General features: G+C 55.6%; 8 protein-coding genes across 8 annotated transcripts; 5 read left to right on the forward strand and 3 right to left on the reverse strand.

The window, feature by feature from the left end:
* Nucleotides 1-397: 397 nt before the first annotated feature.
* On the forward strand, nucleotides 398-1,748 carry CGCA056_v013606 (uncharacterized protein; the record flags this gene model as incomplete). Its single annotated transcript, XM_037328850.1, has 2 exons — nucleotides 398-1,275; nucleotides 1,340-1,748. The coding sequence occupies 2 exons, from the start codon at nucleotides 398-400 to the stop codon at nucleotides 1,746-1,748; spliced, it is 1,287 nt and encodes a 428-aa protein (XP_037172739.1).
* Nucleotides 1,749-2,253: 505 nt separating this feature from the next.
* Nucleotides 2,254-5,334, forward strand: SWI2 (Switch 2; the record flags this gene model as incomplete). The annotated part of the gene is made up of 1 exon (XM_037328851.1): nucleotides 2,254-5,334. The coding sequence occupies one exon, from the start codon at nucleotides 2,254-2,256 to the stop codon at nucleotides 5,332-5,334; it is 3,081 nt and encodes a 1,026-aa protein (XP_037172736.1).
* Nucleotides 5,335-7,429: 2,095 nt separating this feature from the next.
* Nucleotides 7,430-9,796, reverse strand: CGCA056_v013608 (uncharacterized protein; the record flags this gene model as incomplete). Its single annotated transcript, XM_037328852.1, has 1 exon — nucleotides 7,430-9,796. One exon carries the CDS (start codon nucleotides 9,794-9,796, stop codon nucleotides 7,430-7,432), a length of 2,367 nt encoding a protein of 788 aa, XP_037172723.1.
* A 1,551-nt stretch (nucleotides 9,797-11,347) lies between these two features.
* Mettl7b-0 (Methyltransferase-like protein 7B) lies at nucleotides 11,348-12,292 on the forward strand (the record flags this gene model as incomplete). Its single annotated transcript, XM_037328853.1, has 2 exons — nucleotides 11,348-12,065; nucleotides 12,123-12,292. 2 exons carry the CDS (start codon nucleotides 11,348-11,350, stop codon nucleotides 12,290-12,292), a joined length of 888 nt encoding a protein of 295 aa, XP_037172722.1.
* A 693-nt stretch (nucleotides 12,293-12,985) lies between these two features.
* On the forward strand, nucleotides 12,986-13,576 carry CGCA056_v013610 (uncharacterized protein; the record flags this gene model as incomplete). The annotated part of the gene is made up of 1 exon (XM_037328854.1): nucleotides 12,986-13,576. The coding sequence occupies one exon, from the start codon at nucleotides 12,986-12,988 to the stop codon at nucleotides 13,574-13,576; it is 591 nt and encodes a 196-aa protein (XP_037172882.1).
* A 254-nt stretch (nucleotides 13,577-13,830) lies between these two features.
* Nucleotides 13,831-14,910, reverse strand: yjmC (putative oxidoreductase YjmC; the record flags this gene model as incomplete). The annotated part of the gene is made up of 1 exon (XM_037328855.1): nucleotides 13,831-14,910. The coding sequence occupies one exon, from the start codon at nucleotides 14,908-14,910 to the stop codon at nucleotides 13,831-13,833; it is 1,080 nt and encodes a 359-aa protein (XP_037173283.1).
* A 446-nt stretch (nucleotides 14,911-15,356) lies between these two features.
* On the forward strand, nucleotides 15,357-17,763 carry uaY-3 (Positive regulator of purine utilization; the record flags this gene model as incomplete). Its single annotated transcript, XM_037328856.1, has 4 exons — nucleotides 15,357-15,458; nucleotides 15,525-15,619; nucleotides 15,670-16,717; nucleotides 16,768-17,763. 4 exons carry the CDS (start codon nucleotides 15,357-15,359, stop codon nucleotides 17,761-17,763), a joined length of 2,241 nt encoding a protein of 746 aa, XP_037173434.1.
* Nucleotides 17,764-17,845: 82 nt separating this feature from the next.
* Nucleotides 17,846-19,802, reverse strand: ilvD1 (putative dehydratase IlvD1; the record flags this gene model as incomplete). The annotated part of the gene is made up of 3 exons (XM_037328857.1): nucleotides 17,846-19,057; nucleotides 19,110-19,321; nucleotides 19,385-19,802. 3 exons carry the CDS (start codon nucleotides 19,800-19,802, stop codon nucleotides 17,846-17,848), a joined length of 1,842 nt encoding a protein of 613 aa, XP_037173435.1.
* Nucleotides 19,803-19,885: the final 83 nt, after the last annotated feature.

Genomic DNA, 19,885 nt, shown 5'->3' on the forward strand with positions numbered 1-19,885 from the left:
CTGTACATGACTCAACCAAGGAGGAGCAAGCTGAGCGATTGGCTTGTTGCTGATCAGAGCGCCAAATACACTGCATGGATTCGTCCACAGCGTTTGTTCATCCTGTCGGCACCCGAGCCTGCGGTACACCTCTTCTTGCTGCTGTACTGTGACGATGTTGAGTTTGAGGTTAGTCATTTCCACGAGGAAAAAGAAAGCTTCAGAGGGGCACTGTGTCTCAACGAAGCTCGTGATTGGCCAATTCGACCTGGATTGGACCCCGCGACCCCACGAGCGATAACCCCGCCGACCCAAGCTCATGGCTAGCTTCAATGAGAAGCTGTTCAACTTCACTCTCACTCTCACCTAGCTCACGACTTGACTCCCGAGTGAGAATAACACAACAGTCACCGTCACAATGGAGGATCTCGTGCGCTCGTTCAACGCCCTTCATCGGCCGCGCACCACTCCCACCGGCCTTCCCAACCACTGGGTCTTCACCGTGAACCACGTGCCGCTCCAACCACCTGGCGATGTCGTCTTCGCCGTTCATCCACAAAGCAGATTTGTTCTGCAATCTGGACCGGGTCAAATAAAGTCTCTGTCCACCGTCGCCGAGAAAGCCGAAGCCGCTATCCCACTCCTTCTCAGCACGTTCATCAAGGGCAGCGAATCTCCCGGTGGCAGACAACCAGACGACCCCATGCCCTTCGCCCCCTGGACCTGGTCCATCGATGAACCCCAACTGTCCGCTGCCATCGAGGCCGGCCTCAAGAAGCACGGAGTCACGGAGGAGCTTTGCAAGCTTGGCGCCAGCACCGCCGAAGAACAGGAGATTTTGAAAGACTCGTGGCTTCGTGTCGTGGATAGAATGATGCAGTTCCTGGGCGGAAACGTGCCTGCGCAGTCGGCAGTCAGCCCGGGCGACCGCTCAAAGTGCCACGGCTGCGGAGCGGACAGCGCCAGCTTCTCGCAGCCGCTGAAGAAGTGCTCGGCGTGCAGCCAGGCTTGGTACCACTCACAAGACTGCCAGAAGACGCACTGGAAACAGCACAAGCCTACCTGTCTTGCCAACCGCCCGAGCAAGGCCCCAAGAAACGGCACGACCAGCTCGCCTATGGAGGCCATGGGCGGGTCGTTCACGAGCCCCTCCATGAACATGAGTGATGATGATGCCGGCGAGGAGGCGTACAAGTATTACAACAAGACTGCGCGCGCCAAGCCTGAAGCGCAGGGTCTGATGAGGGAGCTTGGTCTTGCAGTTCCAGGCTCCGGGGCTCCTCCCGAGGGCATAGCGTAAGCTCCCGTCATACACGCAACAGGAAAGTCATGAGGAAAACCAGTAGCTAACGCCATGCAGCAAACCAGTGCGCCGCCTCATCCTCGCAGGAAAGGACACGCCTGAGAACATGGAGCTGTTCTACGGGCCACACTGGCGAGCGGGCATGGGAAAGGAGCACCAGGACAGCAGAATGGAAATCCTCCTGAACCCGCCTCGCGGCTCTCCGAGCTATGCGATGAACAAGTGGCTGGATGAAGGCGCGCCTGCGAAATCTCCCCGTCCGGCGACGGAAGACGAGAAGACGAAGATCCAGCAAATCAAGGAGATTCAGGAGAAGGTTCGACAGAGGGTCGGCGCCGGTAAGCAGCCCAGCGGATCTGACATGCAGGCGATTCTCAAGTCGTTCGGAGCGGAATGGGGTACCATGTTGCCCCTCTACACGCTCGCCGTCAACACGATGGACCAAGGCGTGCAGGCACCTAACTGAACGCCCTGGTCGATTAGGTAGGAGGGTTAGAGAAAAATCTGGAGTTAATCGGGATGTAAGGTAGCTTCTTGGTTGAGATGGCGCAGAAAAATCCCACCGTGGAGATGGAAATGAAGAAGCAGAGACGGATGTACCGTCTTTCGTCGGCCGTGCCTCTTTCTCCTGTTCGAAAGCCCCATTGCATTCGATTCATTCTATGGCACCATCGGAATACCGTCATTTCAATCAAATGCCCATAGCCTGTTTTTGCTGGCTCAGAGAGGTGAATTGATTGAGTTGTAACAATCAAGTCGGGGTGTTCACAGACGTTACCTAAGGTAAGCCCAGGCAGGTTCAGAATTGCCCCGGATTAGGCACCCGCCTCGGCAGCCCGCCAGGGTTCTTCAGCACAATTTAGTGCTCCCGCTGCGCTAAAGTCGCGTCGTCGCGTCTTCCCACCCCGCCATCATCCACTTCACTGCGTCATCTACCAGACCAAGCAGCGAACCATGCGACTTCCTCCACGATGGCCGCCCAGAAGGAAAATGCGATAGTCATATCCGATGAAGAAACCGCAAGCGACGTCAGCGAGCCGAGGCGACCGAACGAGAAAGCCCTTGGCAAGCGCAAAAGTGACCTCGTGGACTTCGAGGTGAAGGAGGTGTGGGATGACGATTCCGACGAGGAGCTGCCGAAACTCAAGAAGCGCAAGGCGCAGCTCGCATCAGGCCGGAAGGGGAAGGGCAAGGCCAAAACCAAGGCGAAGGGAGGGAAGAAAGCCACCGCGAGTGGCAAGCAGCCCGACGGCACGGACGAAGACGAACTCGACATCGCACAGGTACCCGCTTACATCAAAGAACGGAGGAAGAAGTTCGACGACAAGCGCGAGAAGTTACGAGACGCCGGGCTTCTTCTGCCGCCAGAATACCACGACTTCAAATTCTCCGAGGACGAACGAGGACTGCCTTTGGAGCGGCGACCGAAGTTTGACGAGAGCTCCAAGATCAAGCCATGTCGACCACATAAAGATATCGAGCTGGAGTACTCGGCGGGCGTCATCCCAGCATCCATCGCGCAATACCTCCGTGACTACCAGATTGTCGGCGTCAAGTTCCTGCATCGCCTGTTTGTGTACCAAAGAGGTGGCATCCTTGGAGATGACATGGGCCTCGGCAAGACGGTTCAGGTTGCCAGTTTCCTCACGGCAGCGTTCGGCAAGACGGCCGACGAGCGTGATTGGAAACGACTGCGCAAGATGCGTGATGAAATGGGGCGGTGGTATCCCAGAGTGTTGATCATCTGCCCGGGCTCCATCGTCGAGAACTGGAAGATCGAGCTGAACCGTTGGGGCTGGTGGAAGGTTGGCGTCTTTCATGGCCCCGGAAAGGACGATGTCTTGGCTTCAGCCCGGTCTGGCCGGATCGAGATCATGATCACCACGTACACAACCTACAAGAACCACGAGAGCTATGTCAACACTGTCAAGTGGGATGCCGTGGTAGCTGACGAGTGCCATCAAATCAAAGAAAGGAGCTCGGAGATCACCAAGGCCATGAACGATGTCAACGCCCTTTGCCGTATTGGCTTGACGGGTACAGCAATTCAAAACAAGTACGAGGAGCTGTGGACACTCTTGAACTGGACGAATCCTGGTCACTTTGGTACCCTATCAGAGTGGAACAACACCATCACCAAACCTTTGAAGACAGGCCAGTCGCACGATGCGACGCTCATCCAGTTGAAGAATGCCCGCCTTACCGCGCGCAAGCTGGTCAATAATCTGTTGCCGGGCTTCTTCCTCCGAAGGATGAAGACACTCATCGCCCACCAACTTCCCAAGAAGACGGACCGAGTTGTCTTTTGCCCGCTCACTGAATCCCAGCAGGAAGCGTACAAGAACTTCCTCAGTAGGCCTGATGTTGAGCTTCTTCGTACGCTTTCAAATCCGTGCGCGTGCGGATCAGGCAAGGGCCAGGGTTGGTGTTGCAAAAAGACGACCGAGGATGGGACGCCGTGGCAGTCTATCATCTTTCCGTGTGTCGTCACTTCTCAGAAGCTGGTGAACCATCTCACTCTGCTGGTACCTCAAGGCACAGAAACCGACGATAAGCACAAGCGTGAGATGCGCACTCTACGACACTGCTGCCCAGACACTTGGAAATCTCTTTACGAAAACCGAGACGCGATCATGTACCTAGCGAACCCTGAGTTCTGTGGCAAGTGGAAGGTCCTCAAGAAACTTCTCAGGTTCTGGCATGAGGCCGGCGACAAAGTCCTCGTGTTCTCTCACAGCGTACGCCTGCTGAGAATCCTCCAACATCTCTTCCACAACACCAGCTACAGCGTCACTTACCTCGATGGCGGCATAAGCTATGAAGACCGACAGAAGGCCGTGGACAATTTCAACTCCGATACGACTCAGTTCGTCTTCCTCATCTCGACCAAAGCTGGCGGCGTTGGCCTCAACATCACCTCGGCAAACAAGGTTGTCATCGTCGACCCGCACTGGAACCCATCCTACGACCTCCAGGCTCAAGACAGAGCATACCGTATTGGCCAAGTCCGTGATGTTGACGTCTTCCGTCTTGTCTCCTCTGGCACCATTGAGGAGATCGTCTATGCCAGACAAATCTACAAACAGCAGCAGGCAAACATTGGCTACACGGCCTCCTCCGAGCGCCGTTACTTCAAGGGCGTGCAGCAAGATACCGACCGTAAGGGCGAAATCTTTGGCCTCGAAAATCTCTTCACCTACCGCGAAAACCAGCTCGTCATCCGTGATATCGTCAACAAGACCAACATCGCAGAAGCCAGAGTCGGAAACGACATCGCAATGACCACCGTCGACATGGAGAATCTCGTCAAGGAGGAAGACCTCGGCGGCGCCGTCAAACAGGAACCCGCAGACGCAGAAGACGCCGGCATGTCCCAGCTCGCCGCCGTCCTCGCCGCCAAAAACCAGAAAGACTACCTCGACACCGTCAAATCCCAACAGCCCAAGTCCGACGCCGTGCAAGCCATCCTGTCCGCCGCCGGCGTCGAGTACACCCACGAGAACTCGGAGGTCATCGGCACCTCCAAGGTCGAGGAGCAGCTCTCGCGCAAGGCCGAGATGGCCGCGAGCTCCGACGTGGACCCGGAGGGCGACGGCGCTCTCTTCGCCGACAGCCAGGTGTTTGACGCGCACGCGCAGAAGCTCAAGGGCTTCTCGTATGTGTACAACCCGCCCGAGGACGTGATGCGGCGGCAGTTCTGCTCGATGGCCAAGGGGTTCGGGTTCGGCAGCGCGACGGAGTTTGCGCTCGTCGTGGGTAGCTGGACGCAGACGCAGAGGCGCAACTGCCTGGAGGCGTTTTACCGCATCCGCGAGGGGAAGTTGTTGGCCGAGGAGACTGTCAAGGCGGAGGAGGAGGTCAAGGTCGAGGTTAAGGCTGAGACAGACAGATATGACGCCGATTTGGATGCCGAGACCGATTATGAGAGTGACCACGCGGAGGAGGCGGTGAAGAAGGAAGGGGCCAAGACCGAGCCTGTCAAGGGGGACGTCGGCATTGTTCCTTCGAAAACACCCATTTGGATATACGACTCGGATGATGATGAACTTTAGGCGTTTTGGGACGGATAAGATACCCCCTTTTTTTTTAGATGAATAGACGGTACGACGTTGAAATTTGGATTGCTGTTCCTTCTCTTCGGGCCTTGATTGTGTGAGAATGGCAACTTGAGCCCGAACCTCGGCCGACTTCCGTAGTTTTCTGCTCTCTGGAAGCCGGCACGGACAACCTCGGCCAACACTGTGCTGTCCGAAGTCCGTGTCGTCGACGGGCGCGGGCGAGTAGGGCGGAGTTTCCGACGAAACCACTCACATCATCAATCAATCTAGCGAGGGACAAAGTATGGATGGCTCCGCATCTCTGCAGTGCCTCATGCATGCACTAGAGAAATAAACAAAGGACATCCCGAGTAAGGGACATCATAGTATGAACACTGCGCGGGAAACTCTTAGTTGCTCAGCCTAAATCCCCGGGGTAAGATATCTGATGCGGAGAAGTAACACGAGTCCGTACCGCCAGCCGTCCCTGTGTATCATGCAATTGAGATTCACCGCCGGTTCGCTTGCGCCGGCGGAGATTTGCGCACGCAGGTATCTCCCCTGGTTCACTTGACCGAGCTTTGACCAAAGCCCATGCCATCTGAGGTTCTGTATATCTCAACCATACGGTTCTCGCTCACATAGTTTGGGGCATTTGCACAATTGTCCATGCCTGGTGCGTAAGTCGTCACCTCATCAGGTAGAGATGTTGACGAGGGGATGAGCTGAGTTGACAGGGGTGTGGGCTACCGATTACAACATCCACGAGTCGATTACAACATCACCACTAATACTATGCTTGAAGTCCAGACACACCCAAGCGTAGCTTGACTTGTGAGTTGTGCGACGTCTTTCAATCTGAGCAATTACTAGAAGACGGACCGGCAAGACGTACCGTTGCCTACATAACGCGAGTCAATCTCGAAGTGGGGATGATACCCCTTGAGAGAGGGGACAGGAAGAGGTCTGTACACAAGTTCCCAGATCTACCAGGGCGCGCGGACGAGCAATCCCCCGGAGAAAACGGGGAGATATCATGCGGTCCGGCAGTGCAGGCCAATTCCGAAGAGAGCCAGGGCCCGCCCCACGGGGGCTGGGTGCCGGAGGGCCCGGTCTTTGGCTTTCGGGTTCGGGAGGAGCGGTGGCGGAATCGGCGACGGAAGGCGCTCCGGATACTGGCTCACTTCACGACGTTCAAAAATAACGACCAGAGGGGGAGATATCAAGTTGAAATTGAACCAAAGGAAATGGACTCTCAAACGAACTTGAAAGAAACCCAATGGTTGTCGTGGCAACAAGGCTCGTAGTGCCACACGCGTTGGCTGGCGATCAGGAACCACTAAGAAGTGTATGCCAGGCGGGAATTGCATAGCTGTACTGCCACAATAAGGCCAATAAGTCTCCGTACAATAGAGTTGTGGTGTAGAAGGTCCCTATGGAGTTCGTATACTAATCGCTACAGCCTAGGGGATTTAATATATTTTGAGTTCTCCCCCTGACTCGGTTGTGATTCTAGCGGAGTACAATCGGACTTTGAGCATCTCTCCGGGACTCGAACTCCACAGTCTACAGATGTGGGCGGTGTCTTCATTACTTAAAGACGGTGAGATTCGTCGTCGTTAAGACCTAGACTGATTGAATCACTCACAGCTCACTTCATCTCACCATCTTTCAAAAGCAACCAAGACTCTCGTCTATCCACATACAAGTCACCATGCGTTTCGCCAACCTCTTCGTCGCGGCTGCTGCCATGCTCCTCCCCGCCGTTGCCATCGTAAGCCGATCACCATACTATTCGCTCAAAATAATACTGACATTACCGCTCAGGCTGGCTACTGCGACGGTACGGACTGCGTCGACTCCAGCAGCAGATGGTCGTGCCCGAAGCAGTGCCCTCAAGACGGCACTTGCGCCCTCACCCCTTGCTAAGTTCACTAAGCATGACTGCGGTGCTCGGCGCTGGGAAAGGGAAGTGAAAGGAACCTTGGTCTTAGCTGTGGGAGACGGGGGAGGAAAAGAATACAAGCTGGGACGATGTTATTGAAGAATGTGTTTTGAGATTTGGTCTGTTTACTCCATGTTCTCACCCATAGCTCAATCCACACACCACTTACCTCGTATATGGCGGTCCATGCCCATGTAACCGTTGGTCCCAGTCTCGAGCATCTGCGTACATGTTGTCAACCCCTTCGAGACCTGCAAGGTCGTTATAAAGGGGGTCTTGCTGTAGAAATCCCGGGCCATCAAACCCAAGATCCTGAAGCTGTAAGCTGCTCGCCGGAACGGATAGAACTGGATCAACCATGTATGCAGTCTGCCCATACCCTTGTGGACGTTCATCTGCAAGACTTTCACGGTGCAAGACTTCATGCATCGCCGCTCTTACTGGTAAAGAGTCATGACTTCCACCGTCCGAGTCTGTGGGATTGGAAGGCTCCGTCCTTGGCGGAGTCGGTAAACTCGGAATGGCTCGCAGCCCCCTTGCCGCAGCCCAGTCGTCATATATCCTTTCCAACGCCGAAGAAAGCACAACATGTTCGTTTTCGATGCGTCTGTCGGATGGACTGCCGTGAAGAAAGTCCGATGTGATACTGGCGCTTTGGCTCGTGAAGTACTCACGGAAGCTGCGAAGGTCTTCAGAGAGATCGTTGTCGATGTATGCTGATGTCGGATGAGGGTGGCCAGGGAAGCAAATGTCCCATATGGCAAACCACTTTTCCCCCTCGGTCTTTCTTGGATCCGCACGACGATGAATCTCCTGAATTTGAGCGCGGGTCAGCCCCTGCCTTTGTACACCTCCCGGAATAATCTGGCATTGCCGCGCGCGGACATGTTGGTCGTGCGCGCCTTCGGTCTCGAATACGGCACCGCAGCAGGCTGACGTTATGGGCGCCTCATGGAATTGATAGAGGTGTTGCTTGACATATTTGATTTTGCTGAGAACCTTCTTGTGGCATTGGCGATGATTCTCGGGATCTTTCTTCCAAAAAGGGCAGGCAAGCTGTCTCCCTGAAGCAGAGGATGAAGTTGGGAACCTAGCACGTTTATACCCTGGTCCAGCATCATCATCCTCTTCCAAACGTGGTCGATCTTGCTTCCCAGTGTGGGGACGTTTTCTTGCGTGATGAGAAGAGTCCGGGGTTGAAACATTTGCTCGCTTGGTGCCCTTCTCGCCGGTTGAGCCACCCCTTTGCTGAACTTGCCACGCACGGTAATGCCGAGTGACGGCAGTGATCGCGTCATCCAGACGGTGCTGAAAGGGGTCGTCCGGGTGGATGTGATGCTCCTCGATGGGCGACTCCGGAATAGAGAAGATGCTGGACTCGATAGGGGAGTTTCCGTCGCTATCACCAGTCGATTCCGAGCATTCTGCGATGCAAAGGAACATTTCGGAGCGTGGGCGCGATGAAGCTACCGACCAAGGGATAGACAGAGATGTAACTTCGGATCTTGGTCGAGGCTTCATCCTTGACATCGACAGGAGGGTATTCTGGATGCCTGTGGTGTCTGTCTCAAGCTTGGGCTGATCACCCTTTTCTGATAAACTGGCATCGTCCAGTGTTTCGAGAGAAGGGCGGTCAGGAATCTGATTGTTGGACCTTTGAGTTGGTGACGAATTGGTTGGTGACGAATTGGTTGGTGACGAATTGGTTGGTGAATTGGTTGGGTTTTCTGGCCTCAGGGCTGTGCTGCCCCTGACTCTTCGAAGGCCCTTTGCTTGACGTGATTGCTCGTCTGGCTTTGGGCGTCTCCGAGTAGCTTGCCCGTAGGCATCAGCACTCTTCCCGCCGACAGGGTTGGCAGACAAGGCATTTCTACGGAACGAGGCAGTGGAATGGCGAGACTCAGGAAACGATTCCTCGATATCGGAATCATCGTACTCAACACGGGTAGGGATACGATGCTGTCGACCTTGCCGTGACTGTGGATTGGCCGTGGTCCCCGTAGAGTCAGCCCCGGCCGCCGCCTCTCGTCTCTGGATGCTTCCATCGGCACTACGGAGGTACTCAGACTGGATACGCCTTCGACGGTAATCTGAGCCGTAGCCAGAGTCGCCCGAGATGCGTTCGCGAGCAGTCTCCTTGGTCGATTCGGGACGGCTTTCGAGGCTGTCGATGGAGGGAATACTCCGGCAGTATTTCCTTGATCTTAGACTGGAGTCCGACTCCTTGCCGCGGAATGGTAGGGTTGGATGAACCTCAAGCTTGGTCGAACATGTACGCCTGCCTTCATCGATCGTGACGGGCGAAAGGTCGTCTGGGGACGTATCCATGAAAGACTCGTCCGGCTGGTATTGCAAAGCGATTGCACGGCGGGTTGCGCGGTCCATCCGGAGGAACTTCGCTGCCAGGTCGAAGGATGCCTCTTCGCCTGTACGTGCAAAAGCGTCGTGTGATGGCTTTCGATCTCCTTGAGCGTCATCATCAACCACGCCGACAGCCCTGGTAGTCCGCGCTTCGATGTCTTGCAAGCCCATGATGGAAGAAAGCCTAGGTGACTGAGAATCTCGCACTTGCGCAGCGCGAGAAATGGCAGAAATACGATGAAAAGAAGGCGCGCCTTGCTTCTGTTATGCTCAAGGGCGCAGCTGCGCTCTTCTCTTCCTGCAGGCTGCGCCGCTTGCGCAGGGGGGCTGCTCTTGCTAAGGTCATCTGCCTGACAGGGCGGAATGACGATCTAGCCACTGGTGGCAGCAGAGCCCACCATCAGCATCTCTCTCCGCGACATGGAGAACGCCTTCCGCAGATTTATGCGACATCGCGCAAAAGGTTGCGTCGCCAGCCCTGACGCTTCGAAGAGGCTGCGAGAGAGGATGACGATGGCTTCTAAGGGCGCGCGCGTGCCCTTTGACTTCTCAATTGAGCAAACCTCAACAGAAGACGGCAGACAACGCGAGGAGCCAAGGATGGGGCATATCATCTGGTTCGCACATATATCAGCAGCTGAGTCCTCAGGACAAACTTGTACAGGAGCGCTGAATAGCATCGTCAACTTCGTCATTCCGGGTTTATCCAGGGAAAACCAGTGAAAAAGCTTGCCCTGGAAGCAGTCAGCCATTGGGATCATTAAAGCCCTAACCCACCATCTTGAACATGTCTCAAAGATCCGCTTCCTCTCCGAGCACCACATCAAGTGGCCAGTGAGTAATAGTGCTTCGCGGGTATGGCTGGTACGCACGCGTGCTGACGGAGATCCACAGAGCCTGGAGCAGGCCCTCAGCGCCGATGCTGGGGTCTTATCTCACAGCTCCCCCGCAGCTATCAGAAGAGCTGCTCCGTATCGCGGCCACCGCGCCCTCAAACCACCACATCTCGACCTCCCGGCACAGCCAAACTCGGCAAAGCCTCGCTGCCTGGAACGCACAGTGGAGCCAAGCAGGCCGGTCGACTTGAAGTGGTCGGCCAGCGCGAGGGGCGCCTGGCGCCTGATCGCGTGTAGGATCAAATGCGACCCTGCCATGGCGAACCAGTGGGTGGTGTGTGGTGGGGTTTTCCATCAGACACGAAGCGTGTGCGATTTGTTAGTTGTTGGTCATGCAAAACGACCCGGGGCGTTGATGAATTGGCGGATGTGATAGGCGAATGGGAAAAGGACTGTGAATTATCACCAGCAATGACGGCATGCAGGAGGGAGAAAACGGGTATCCATGGATGTGGAAGGAAGCCCGTGTTGTACGATTGGCAGTTGGTTTGGTGGGGAATAGATTAGAGGCCGGGGAGTGGGGCCTACCGCGATAGCTTGTGTACGATAATGGCATTAGGGCTGCTGAGACACCCGCTACAGGCATAGATGCCCCGCGAAATGCTTCCCTTCTCACTGCGGAAGGTCATCCGTCTTTTCCGACTTATAAACGACCGCCCCCTGATGCCGCGTCGTCTTCCTCTTATATTTACGCCTGAACTCGCTTTGGGACTTTGGGAGAATACTCGCGGCGACCAGAAATTCCCCGATTCTCTTCGCTTCGACCACACGATTGCCATCATTGTCCACCCATTCTCACCCCTCATTAGCCCCTTGAGCGCCCGCCATGCCTTCTCTGGTTGAACTTGCCCAGCTCGCCAGGGGCCTCATAGGTCCCTGGATTTTCCTTTCTTACTCTTTCTACTACCTCCCTGGCACCATCATCCGTCTGATTCGCGCCGGTGATTTTGGCCGACTGCTGTCGTTGTCTCGTCTTCGAGATGCCTGGTTTTATGCCTTCTGGGGCTGGGCTGGGCCAAACATCCGTGCCGGCAATAGTGACCGCATGGTTGCTCTCCTCGAAGGCCGTGTGACCGGCGCCGATGTAGTCAAAGACCCGGTTCACCCTCCTGTGAATGGCGTCGTCTTGGAAATCGGCCCTGGCTCCGGGCTGTGGGTGAGCCTCTTCGCCAAGGACAAGCCTGCCACCATGGCTGCCGGTGGTGTGAGACGCAGAGTCGCCGATGGCGTGAAGAAGGTGTACGGCGTTGAGCCCAATACCGAGCTGCATCCAGCCCTGAGGAGAAGTGTGAAGGAAGCCGGTCTAGAGGGTACATACGAGATTGTCCCCACGGGTATTGAGTCGTTGAACGACCCGACCGTGTGGGGAGGCAAGATCGAGAAGGGCAGCGTCGATTGCATCGTGTCTATCCTCTGCTTGTGTGGTATCCCCGAGCCGGAGAAGAACATTTCCGAGCTGTACTCGTACCTCAAGAAGGGCGGGAGGTGGTACTTGTATGAACACGTCGAGGTGTCGGTCAACGAGCCGCTTCGGCTTTACCAACGTAAGTCGGACCCAAACATCCGCATGAAAACGGGACACTAATCGCGTTTGCATGCAGGATTTATCAACCTCGTGTGGCCTCGCGCCTTGAATGGCTGCGAGCTGTGCCGAAACACCCGCAAGACGCTGGAGTCTGTAGGACCCTGGGAGAAGATTGATGTTGCGCGACCGCCGATCGAGCCATGGTACCAACTTGTGCCACACATCTTTGGAACTTTTACCAAGTAAAAGACGTTCCCCAGTGACAATTTTGAAAGCGGAAGACGGGATGGGTCCTTCTTCAACTGCTGGTTGCCCGAAAAATCACTGACTAGACTAGAGGGGCGGCGAGCCTCCAGGTCCACTGCCGCCGAGTGGTCGAGGACGGGAGGAATCTGCAAGCACAGTGTCATCCATGTACAAAGTATGATAGAAACAGAGTCTCTGTTGTCCGAGTGTTTGCTCTTGCCGTTGCCACAATCCAGTGTCCCCTGCAGCACCCAGCCTGGCGAGAATCATACAGTAGGCCCGAAGACGGCCCTCTTTCCTCGTGGCCGTTCCCTTGAGGACAAGAAAGCTCGTGCTTGGATCGTCACGTTCCTCACGAGAAGGAAACTGCTCCCTGGCCCTTCCGCACCGAAGTCAGGCCGAGCCTTCCATTTGCAAACTACCGTCGCACAACTAAAGAAGGAACTCCCTGAGGGTACCTGCATGTTGATTGTCGACAGATGCACTATATAATCTTTGCTTCTCAACGTCTGCTCTTTGCCAATTTTCTCCTCCCATCATAATAACATCCGCTCCCAGGTCTCCCCATTCTCCGCTACCACTGACGGCGCATCATTACTTGCTCAGCATACTCAGCCTTGTTGGTATCGCTCAGACTTATTGTTGTTTAGCTTAGCGTCGCGTTTCCACCTTCTACTTCTCATCCACAGCACCATGCTCTTCACGGGTGCCACCTTGCTGGTCGTCGGCTTCGCGGCCACACTCGCCAGTGCAGCTCCACCCAATGCAGCCCATGCGACTACAGATATCTCCAATAGCTGCGATGCCGCGATTTCAGACAAAAAATGCTGCTTCGCTCTCACGGTCAAGCAAGATTTGGGCAACGGAAAAGTACAGGATTGGGGCTACGTCAAGGAATCCAAAACCGGCCAAATTTTTGTCGGATTCGATATCAACTCATATCCACAGGGACACTTTTGTTTTCATGGCGACCCAACCTTTGAGGGAACCGATGGGATACAGGACGCCATAGACAAGTTCTGCGACTTCAACCCTAGACACGAGGGGATTTTCAGCTGCTTTGGCATGGGATCACCGAGATTCGGCACCACCAAGACAAAGCTGTCTGATGGGAGCGAAGTCGTCATCCTCACTCTTGATGGAGTTGATTCTTTCGGTATCTGCCCAATTGATGCGAAGAAGTCACTCTTTAGCCTCGTCAACATTAACATGTTCCCCACTGATGGCTGTCATGGAATTCGCCTCGCACTGAAACCGAAAACGCCTGATACTTGCCCCAAGTAATTCTAACATGATTCCGAAATCCTGGTATACAAAAAACAACATGAAGGGAATGCAAGACGCGAGGGGGTTAGGGAGACGGTGGTGCTCGTGGGGGCGGATGAAGACATGATCAGAGAGTATCCATACACGCATGAATACAAAACATTCTTTATTGAACCTGATTCCCTACTTGACGTCCGAGGACTGTAACTTTGCGTTCGATTTCAAGAATTAAGTTCATTATTAAGTCACACGTTGCTACCTATCAATCTCCATCATGACTGTGCCATCGTCATGGGGGTCAAGGGTTGAGCACCAACTCTCTTCGATTCCTCGTTAAGAGCATCCACCTCAGCCTGTACCAGCGGGATGCCAGTCTTCTCTCTCTCCTGCTGATTGAGTTGCTCAATCTCACCTGGGAAATAGATGCGTTCCACACCAGCTGCCTTGTCTGAGCCAACGACACGCTGGTACAGGTAATCCATCCTCTCCCTAAAGTCATCCAAGCTCATGAACAGGTCCGGCTTGATGGCGACCAAGAAGTGGCCCACGTCTGCCGGCTTCGAGGGGTCATACGGATTTGTTACATGTCCTGCGAAAGCAGACCCTGAAAGCACCCCCGAAAACACGTCCATCATGATGGACAGCGCCGAGCCCTTCGGCCCGCCCATGGGAAGCATGACACCCCCCAACGCAGCCTCCGGATCATCCGTCGGGCGCCCTTCCGCATCCAAGGCCCAGTCTAGAGGAATTTTCTCGCCCCGCCTCTTGGCCTTGTAAATCTTGCCCCTCGCCGCCACCGACGGCGCCATGTCGAGAATAAATGGCTTGTCCTTGCCCGGCGCGCCGCACGCGATGGGCGAGACGCCCATCAGCTTGCTCTTGCCGCCCCACACCGGCAGCGCGGGGCTGGAATTCGTGAAGACGAGGCTCATCATGTCGGCGTCGATGGCCTGCTGCACGACCCAGGCGCTCATGCCGAAGTGGTTCGAGTGCTTGACGCTGGCCATGCCGATGCCGAAGACCTTTGCGGACTCGATGGCGGCGGCCATGCCCATGCTCGCGGCGACGAAGCCGAATCCGTTGCGGCCGTCGACCTGGGCGACGGCGGGGGTGATCTGGGTGAGCTCGGGCTCGGCGGCGGCGTTGAGGACGCCCTGGCGCACGCGCTCCATGTAGGAGGGGATGCGGTTCATGCCGTGGGTGTCGACGCCGCGGAGGTCGGCGGCGACGAGGCAGCGGGCGACGGTGGCGGCGTTGGGAGCCGGGACGCCGTTGCCTTTGAGGATGTCCTCGACGAGGCGGCGTGCTTCGGGTGCTGAGATGTGGATTTTGGGTTCTGTTGCGTCTGCCATTTTGGTGGTGTTTTCTTTGTTTTGGTAGATACTGTGTGATGAGGTCGAGCCGATGCTGGCCTTTGAAAAACCAGGGTGTGTAAAGGAGAATGCTAGTAAATGGGTATTTTTACGGTGAAATTTAATGAGAAGTAATGAGTATTATGAGAACCCCAGATCGTGATTTACCTCACAAGAACTTGTCATGAGTCTCGTGATCTAAGACGTCTGAACGTACAGTTGGGTTGAGTGGCCGCCAACTGTGCGGGATTAGCCCGACCCAACAAAGTCTTGCTGCGGGGTTTCCCCGCGCCAGTCTCACCTCCGTCTTTTTTCAACCTCACCTCTGCGTGCCCACATCGGACATTTCCCGAACATCTTCAACCTCTTGCTTGACAATCCATCTCGACCGTTCCCGAAATCCGCATTTTCGGACTGTGAACATCATCACCTGCAGTCTCCGGAACATGCCCGATTCGAACACCTCCCGGCCGCCGTCAAGCCGCCAACCGCGGAGGACGGCCCGGCTGCGTCTGGCATGCGCCCGCTGCCAGAGGCGGAAGATCCGTGTAAGTGAGGGTGGATCGCGGTTCTCGGCCGGCGTTGCGGAGTGGAGTTTGCTGATTTGGGCGCAGTGCGACGGCCAGCTTCCGGCTTGTAACAATTGCAAGAAGGCTTCGGTTGCCTGCATCGACGGAGAGAGTGTGCGTCTGAAGGACCAGCCGAGGGCGTGAGTGCGTTTGCTACACTCTCGGGAATCTGAATCTGACGAAAGCAAAGGCAAATATCCAATCTCAAAGACCGTATCAGATGGCTTGAAAGCATAGTCCGAGACCGATGTCCTGATGTGGACTTGGCTCAAGGCCCATCCAGTGATCTAGACATGGATGCTGATGGTGACGACACCTTTGTCGCCGAGACAACGGTTGACGATGGCAGTGTGCAACCAGAAGACCACATGAGCGCACCTGATTCCAATGGGGCTGGGCTTCACCCACCTGTGGCTCCCGAAACTGCGCCCATCCCGCAAACTCGTCCAGACGCTCGCGTGATTGATCCATCAGCAAGTAATGCCCTATCACACGAGATCGGCATGGTATCTCTGGGCAGCAATCAGGACCCCAAGTACATCGGACCTTCCAGTGGGTACTTCCTGGCCCGTCTGATGCTGAATTCCACGCGCCAAGAAGATCAGGCAGCGTGGCCCTCTAGGACGCCGGCGCAAAACAGCCCGTTCCCGACGGCACTCGTCGAGGCGATGCAAGGCCCGCTTCCGTTGCCGGGCAAGGAACAAGCCCGCCAGCTCGCCGAGATGTACTTCGACGTCATCAACGTGCAGTACCCCATCCTCCACCAGCCGACCTTCATGATGCTGCTGGATCAGGTTTATGAGAATGGCTTGGAGGCGGAGCATGGCCCGACGGGTGCCTTCCAAGTCTTCATGGTGCTGGCGCTCGGAGCCACGGTTCTCTCTCGTCGGACGAGGGCCAGGCTGTCTGGGGAGTCATACTGCTTGTCAGCCCTGCAGTATTTCGATCGCATCAACGTTGAGAACTCCATTCGTGGGCTGCAGTGTCTGCTGTTGCTCACGATATTCACGATGCACAGCGCGTGTATGCGTCTGGATGTTTGGTATCTCAACTATCAGTGCATAGCTGCCGTTCTTGACTTGGGTCTTCAGCGAGATATCAACACCAATGCCGGAATTTCTCTGCTTGAGCAAGAGATGAGGACGAGAATATTCTGGGTCGTTCTCACCCTCGACAGAATGATCGCCACGATGATGGGCCGACCTATTGGGCTACGAGATGAAGCCTGCGATCTTCGAGTGGGTAGTCCATTTGATCTATGACAAAGACATTGCTCACTTTCGGATAGCTGCCCCAAAACATCGATGACTTCGCACTGCACACTTTCGCCCAACCAGCTGGATCTGCACCAATAGGCCGCATGGCTTTCTCCATCCACCTGTTCAGACTAGCCAAGCTCAACTCAGAGTTCAAATACGTCGCCAATAGCATTGTCCGCGATACCCCTCGATACGCCTACCCTGCAGTCATCGACATCAACGAATGGCAAAATGGCATGCTTCAGCAGTTGGATGAATGGCACAGCACCATCCCTCAACACCCTGGAATGGAGTACGTCCAGATTGTCTGCCAGATTAGGTACCACGGGCTCCGGATGCTACTCCTACGTCCCAGTCCTGCGATACCCAACCCTTCATCGGACTCCTTACGCAAGTGCTTCGACGCCGCGTGCCAGGGCGTCCGTCTCCTGGATCAGCTATACAAGCAAAACATGCTGATGCACGCTTGGAACACGCCTCATTCAATCGTTTTGAGTATCATCACCATGCTGTATTGCATCAAAATGGTGCCCGAGATTGCTCGTCAAACAGCGTTGGACTCACTCATGTCCGACTTCAGTGCCGGACTGGGGGTCCTGGCTGCCACCGGAGAGCATTGGTCTGGAGCGAAGCGGTGCCGTGACATCCTCGACGACATGATTCGCGCCACTGTTCGTTGGATCAAGGACATGTTGAGCCAACCTGCCACGTTGGATGTGCCGCAACATCGCAGGTCCTCGCGTCTGGAATCTACACAGGCACCACCGCTCAACCCGTACGATCCCAATCTCAATGGTGCTTCAGCAGGCAGAATCGGCTTCTCTGAGAGCCTGTCTCACCCGATTACGATGGCATCAATGACCTCAAACGGCCCAGAGGCATTTCTGCCCCAAGACCCGTTCGAGTCGTTCTTGTCTAACACAGCTTTCGGAGACCAACTGCAGATGGGAGAGGGATCGAACTTGGATAGCATCATGCGTGGTCTTTTTGACGACTTCATACCGACATACCCTAGCTTCTCTTGAGCTGATTGCGGCAATTTACAATAATCTTGTACAGAATAGTGTTTTTCATATGGCACATTATAAACGTCTAATGATTCCCAAGTCATAACCCTCGTGATGGACCGCGAGCCGTTAGGAAGTCAAAGTCTCCGCCGCCCTCAGCCTGATTAACCTCACGCAAGTACAAGCCGCGGTAACCCCTGATCCGCTTTTTCGCGATCCAAGGCGCGTTACTCCCACCATTTGCCTCCTCTTGTTCAAGGACTTGGAGTTTCTCGGCTATTCTCTTCTTGATCTCTTCATCTGAGATTTCGACCCTGATTACACGCTGCTCCGCGTCAAAAGTGATGATGTCGCCGTCCCTGACAATCCCCAACACCGACTCGGGATCAGCTGCCTCCGGAGAGATGTGCAGTACGATGGTCCCGCCAGCGGTACCGCTCATCCTTCCGTCCGACAAACGCAACATATCCTGCACGCCCTGCGCGGCGAGTTTCCTAGGAATCGGTATCAGGCCTGCTTCCGGCATGCCCGGGTTTCCAACCGGACCGATATTCTGCAACACAAGCACACTATCCGACGTGACGTCCAAGTCTGGATCGTCAATCCGAAGCGCCATGTCCGCGGAACCTGCAAACACGACCGCAGGGCCGGAGTGCTTCAACAGATGCCGGTACTTTGACGCGCTCTGCTTGATCACCGCGCCGCCTGGCGCGATGTTCCCTCGGAGCACAGCGAGCGCAGACGCGGGGTACAGCGGCTCGTTGAACGGCTGCAAGCAGTTGACCAAGCTGTCCCGTGGAACGGGGATGAATGGCGTGTTCGCGAGCTCCTCGCCGAGCGTCCTGCCCGTGACCGTCATCGCGTCCAGATACAGCAGGTCCTTGATCTCGTGCAGCAGCGCGAGCATGCCGCCGCTGTTGTGGAAGTCGGTCATGTAGTTGTCGCCGCTGGGCTTGAGGTCGACGATCAGGGGCGTCTTGCGGCCGATCTCGTCGAAGGTGTCGAGGGTGATGGTGCCGGCGACGGTCGGGTGGCGGCCGATGATGGCCATGAGGTGGACGACGGCGTTGGTGGAGCCGCCGATGGCCTGGAGGACGGTGATGGCGTTGAGGAAGGACTCGCGCGTGAGGAGGTCCTGGGGTTTGAGGCGCTTGGTGTGCAGGGCGACGGCGAGGCCGCCTGTTTGCTCGGCGATGCGGAGGCGGGCGGAGGAGACGGCGGGCGCGGTGGCGCCGGCGAAGGGCATCATGCCGAGGCCGACGAGGATGCAGGCCATGGTTGAGGCGGTGCCCATGACGCCGCATGTTCCTCCCTGTGTTGAGTTAGTAAAGCGATATGAGTTGAGGGGCGTGGTTTGACCTCACCGTTGGTGCAAGCTCATCATTGATGGCGGAGATATCTTCGATGTCAATCTTCCCAGCTCTGTATGCTGCCCAGTTGTTGCGGCAATCCGTGCATGCGCCGATTCTTACACCCTTGTGGCTGCCCGGCATCATTGGCCCTGTTACCAGATGCAAAATGGGTTTATTCGCAGAGATACCACCCATTAACTGTGCTGGTGTCGTCTTATCACATCCTAATTATCACCCGTCAGCACAAGCACCATCCGCCCATAGTTCAAACAAGAGACAATTCTCACCTCCAATTAACACAACGGCATCACATGGCTGCGCCTTGATCATCTCCTCGGTGTCCATACTCATCAGATTCCTCAGATACATGCTCGTCGGCGACGCGAAGCTCTCCGCGATGCTGATCGTGGGAAAGTCGATCGCCAGCCCGCCGTTGAGCTGCACCCCGCGCTTCACGGCCTCGATCAGCTGCGGCACATTGGCGTGGCACGGGTTGAAGCTCGAGTACGTGTTGACGATGCCGATGATGGGGCGCGAGAGCGCATCCTCGCTGTAGCCGAGGGCCTTGATGAAGACCTTGCGCAGGAAAAGGGAGAAGTGCGCGTCGCCGTAGGAGGTCAGGCCCTGGCGGAGGCCGGTCGAGTTGGGGTTGATTGGGGTTGAGAGGTCGTAGTCGCCTGTTACAGGCTTCTTTTGTTCTGCCATTTTTGTCTTTTTTTCTCAACTTTGGGGTTTGATGATGGCTTTGGGTGTTAGTTGGCTTCCGATTATAAGGGACGGTCACGTCA

This window comes from Colletotrichum aenigma (assembly GCF_013390185.1).
Source record: "Colletotrichum aenigma strain Cg56 chromosome Unknown KSG_Cg56_contig09, whole genome shotgun sequence".
NCBI classification, from domain to species: domain Eukaryota; kingdom Fungi; phylum Ascomycota; class Sordariomycetes; order Glomerellales; family Glomerellaceae; genus Colletotrichum; species Colletotrichum aenigma.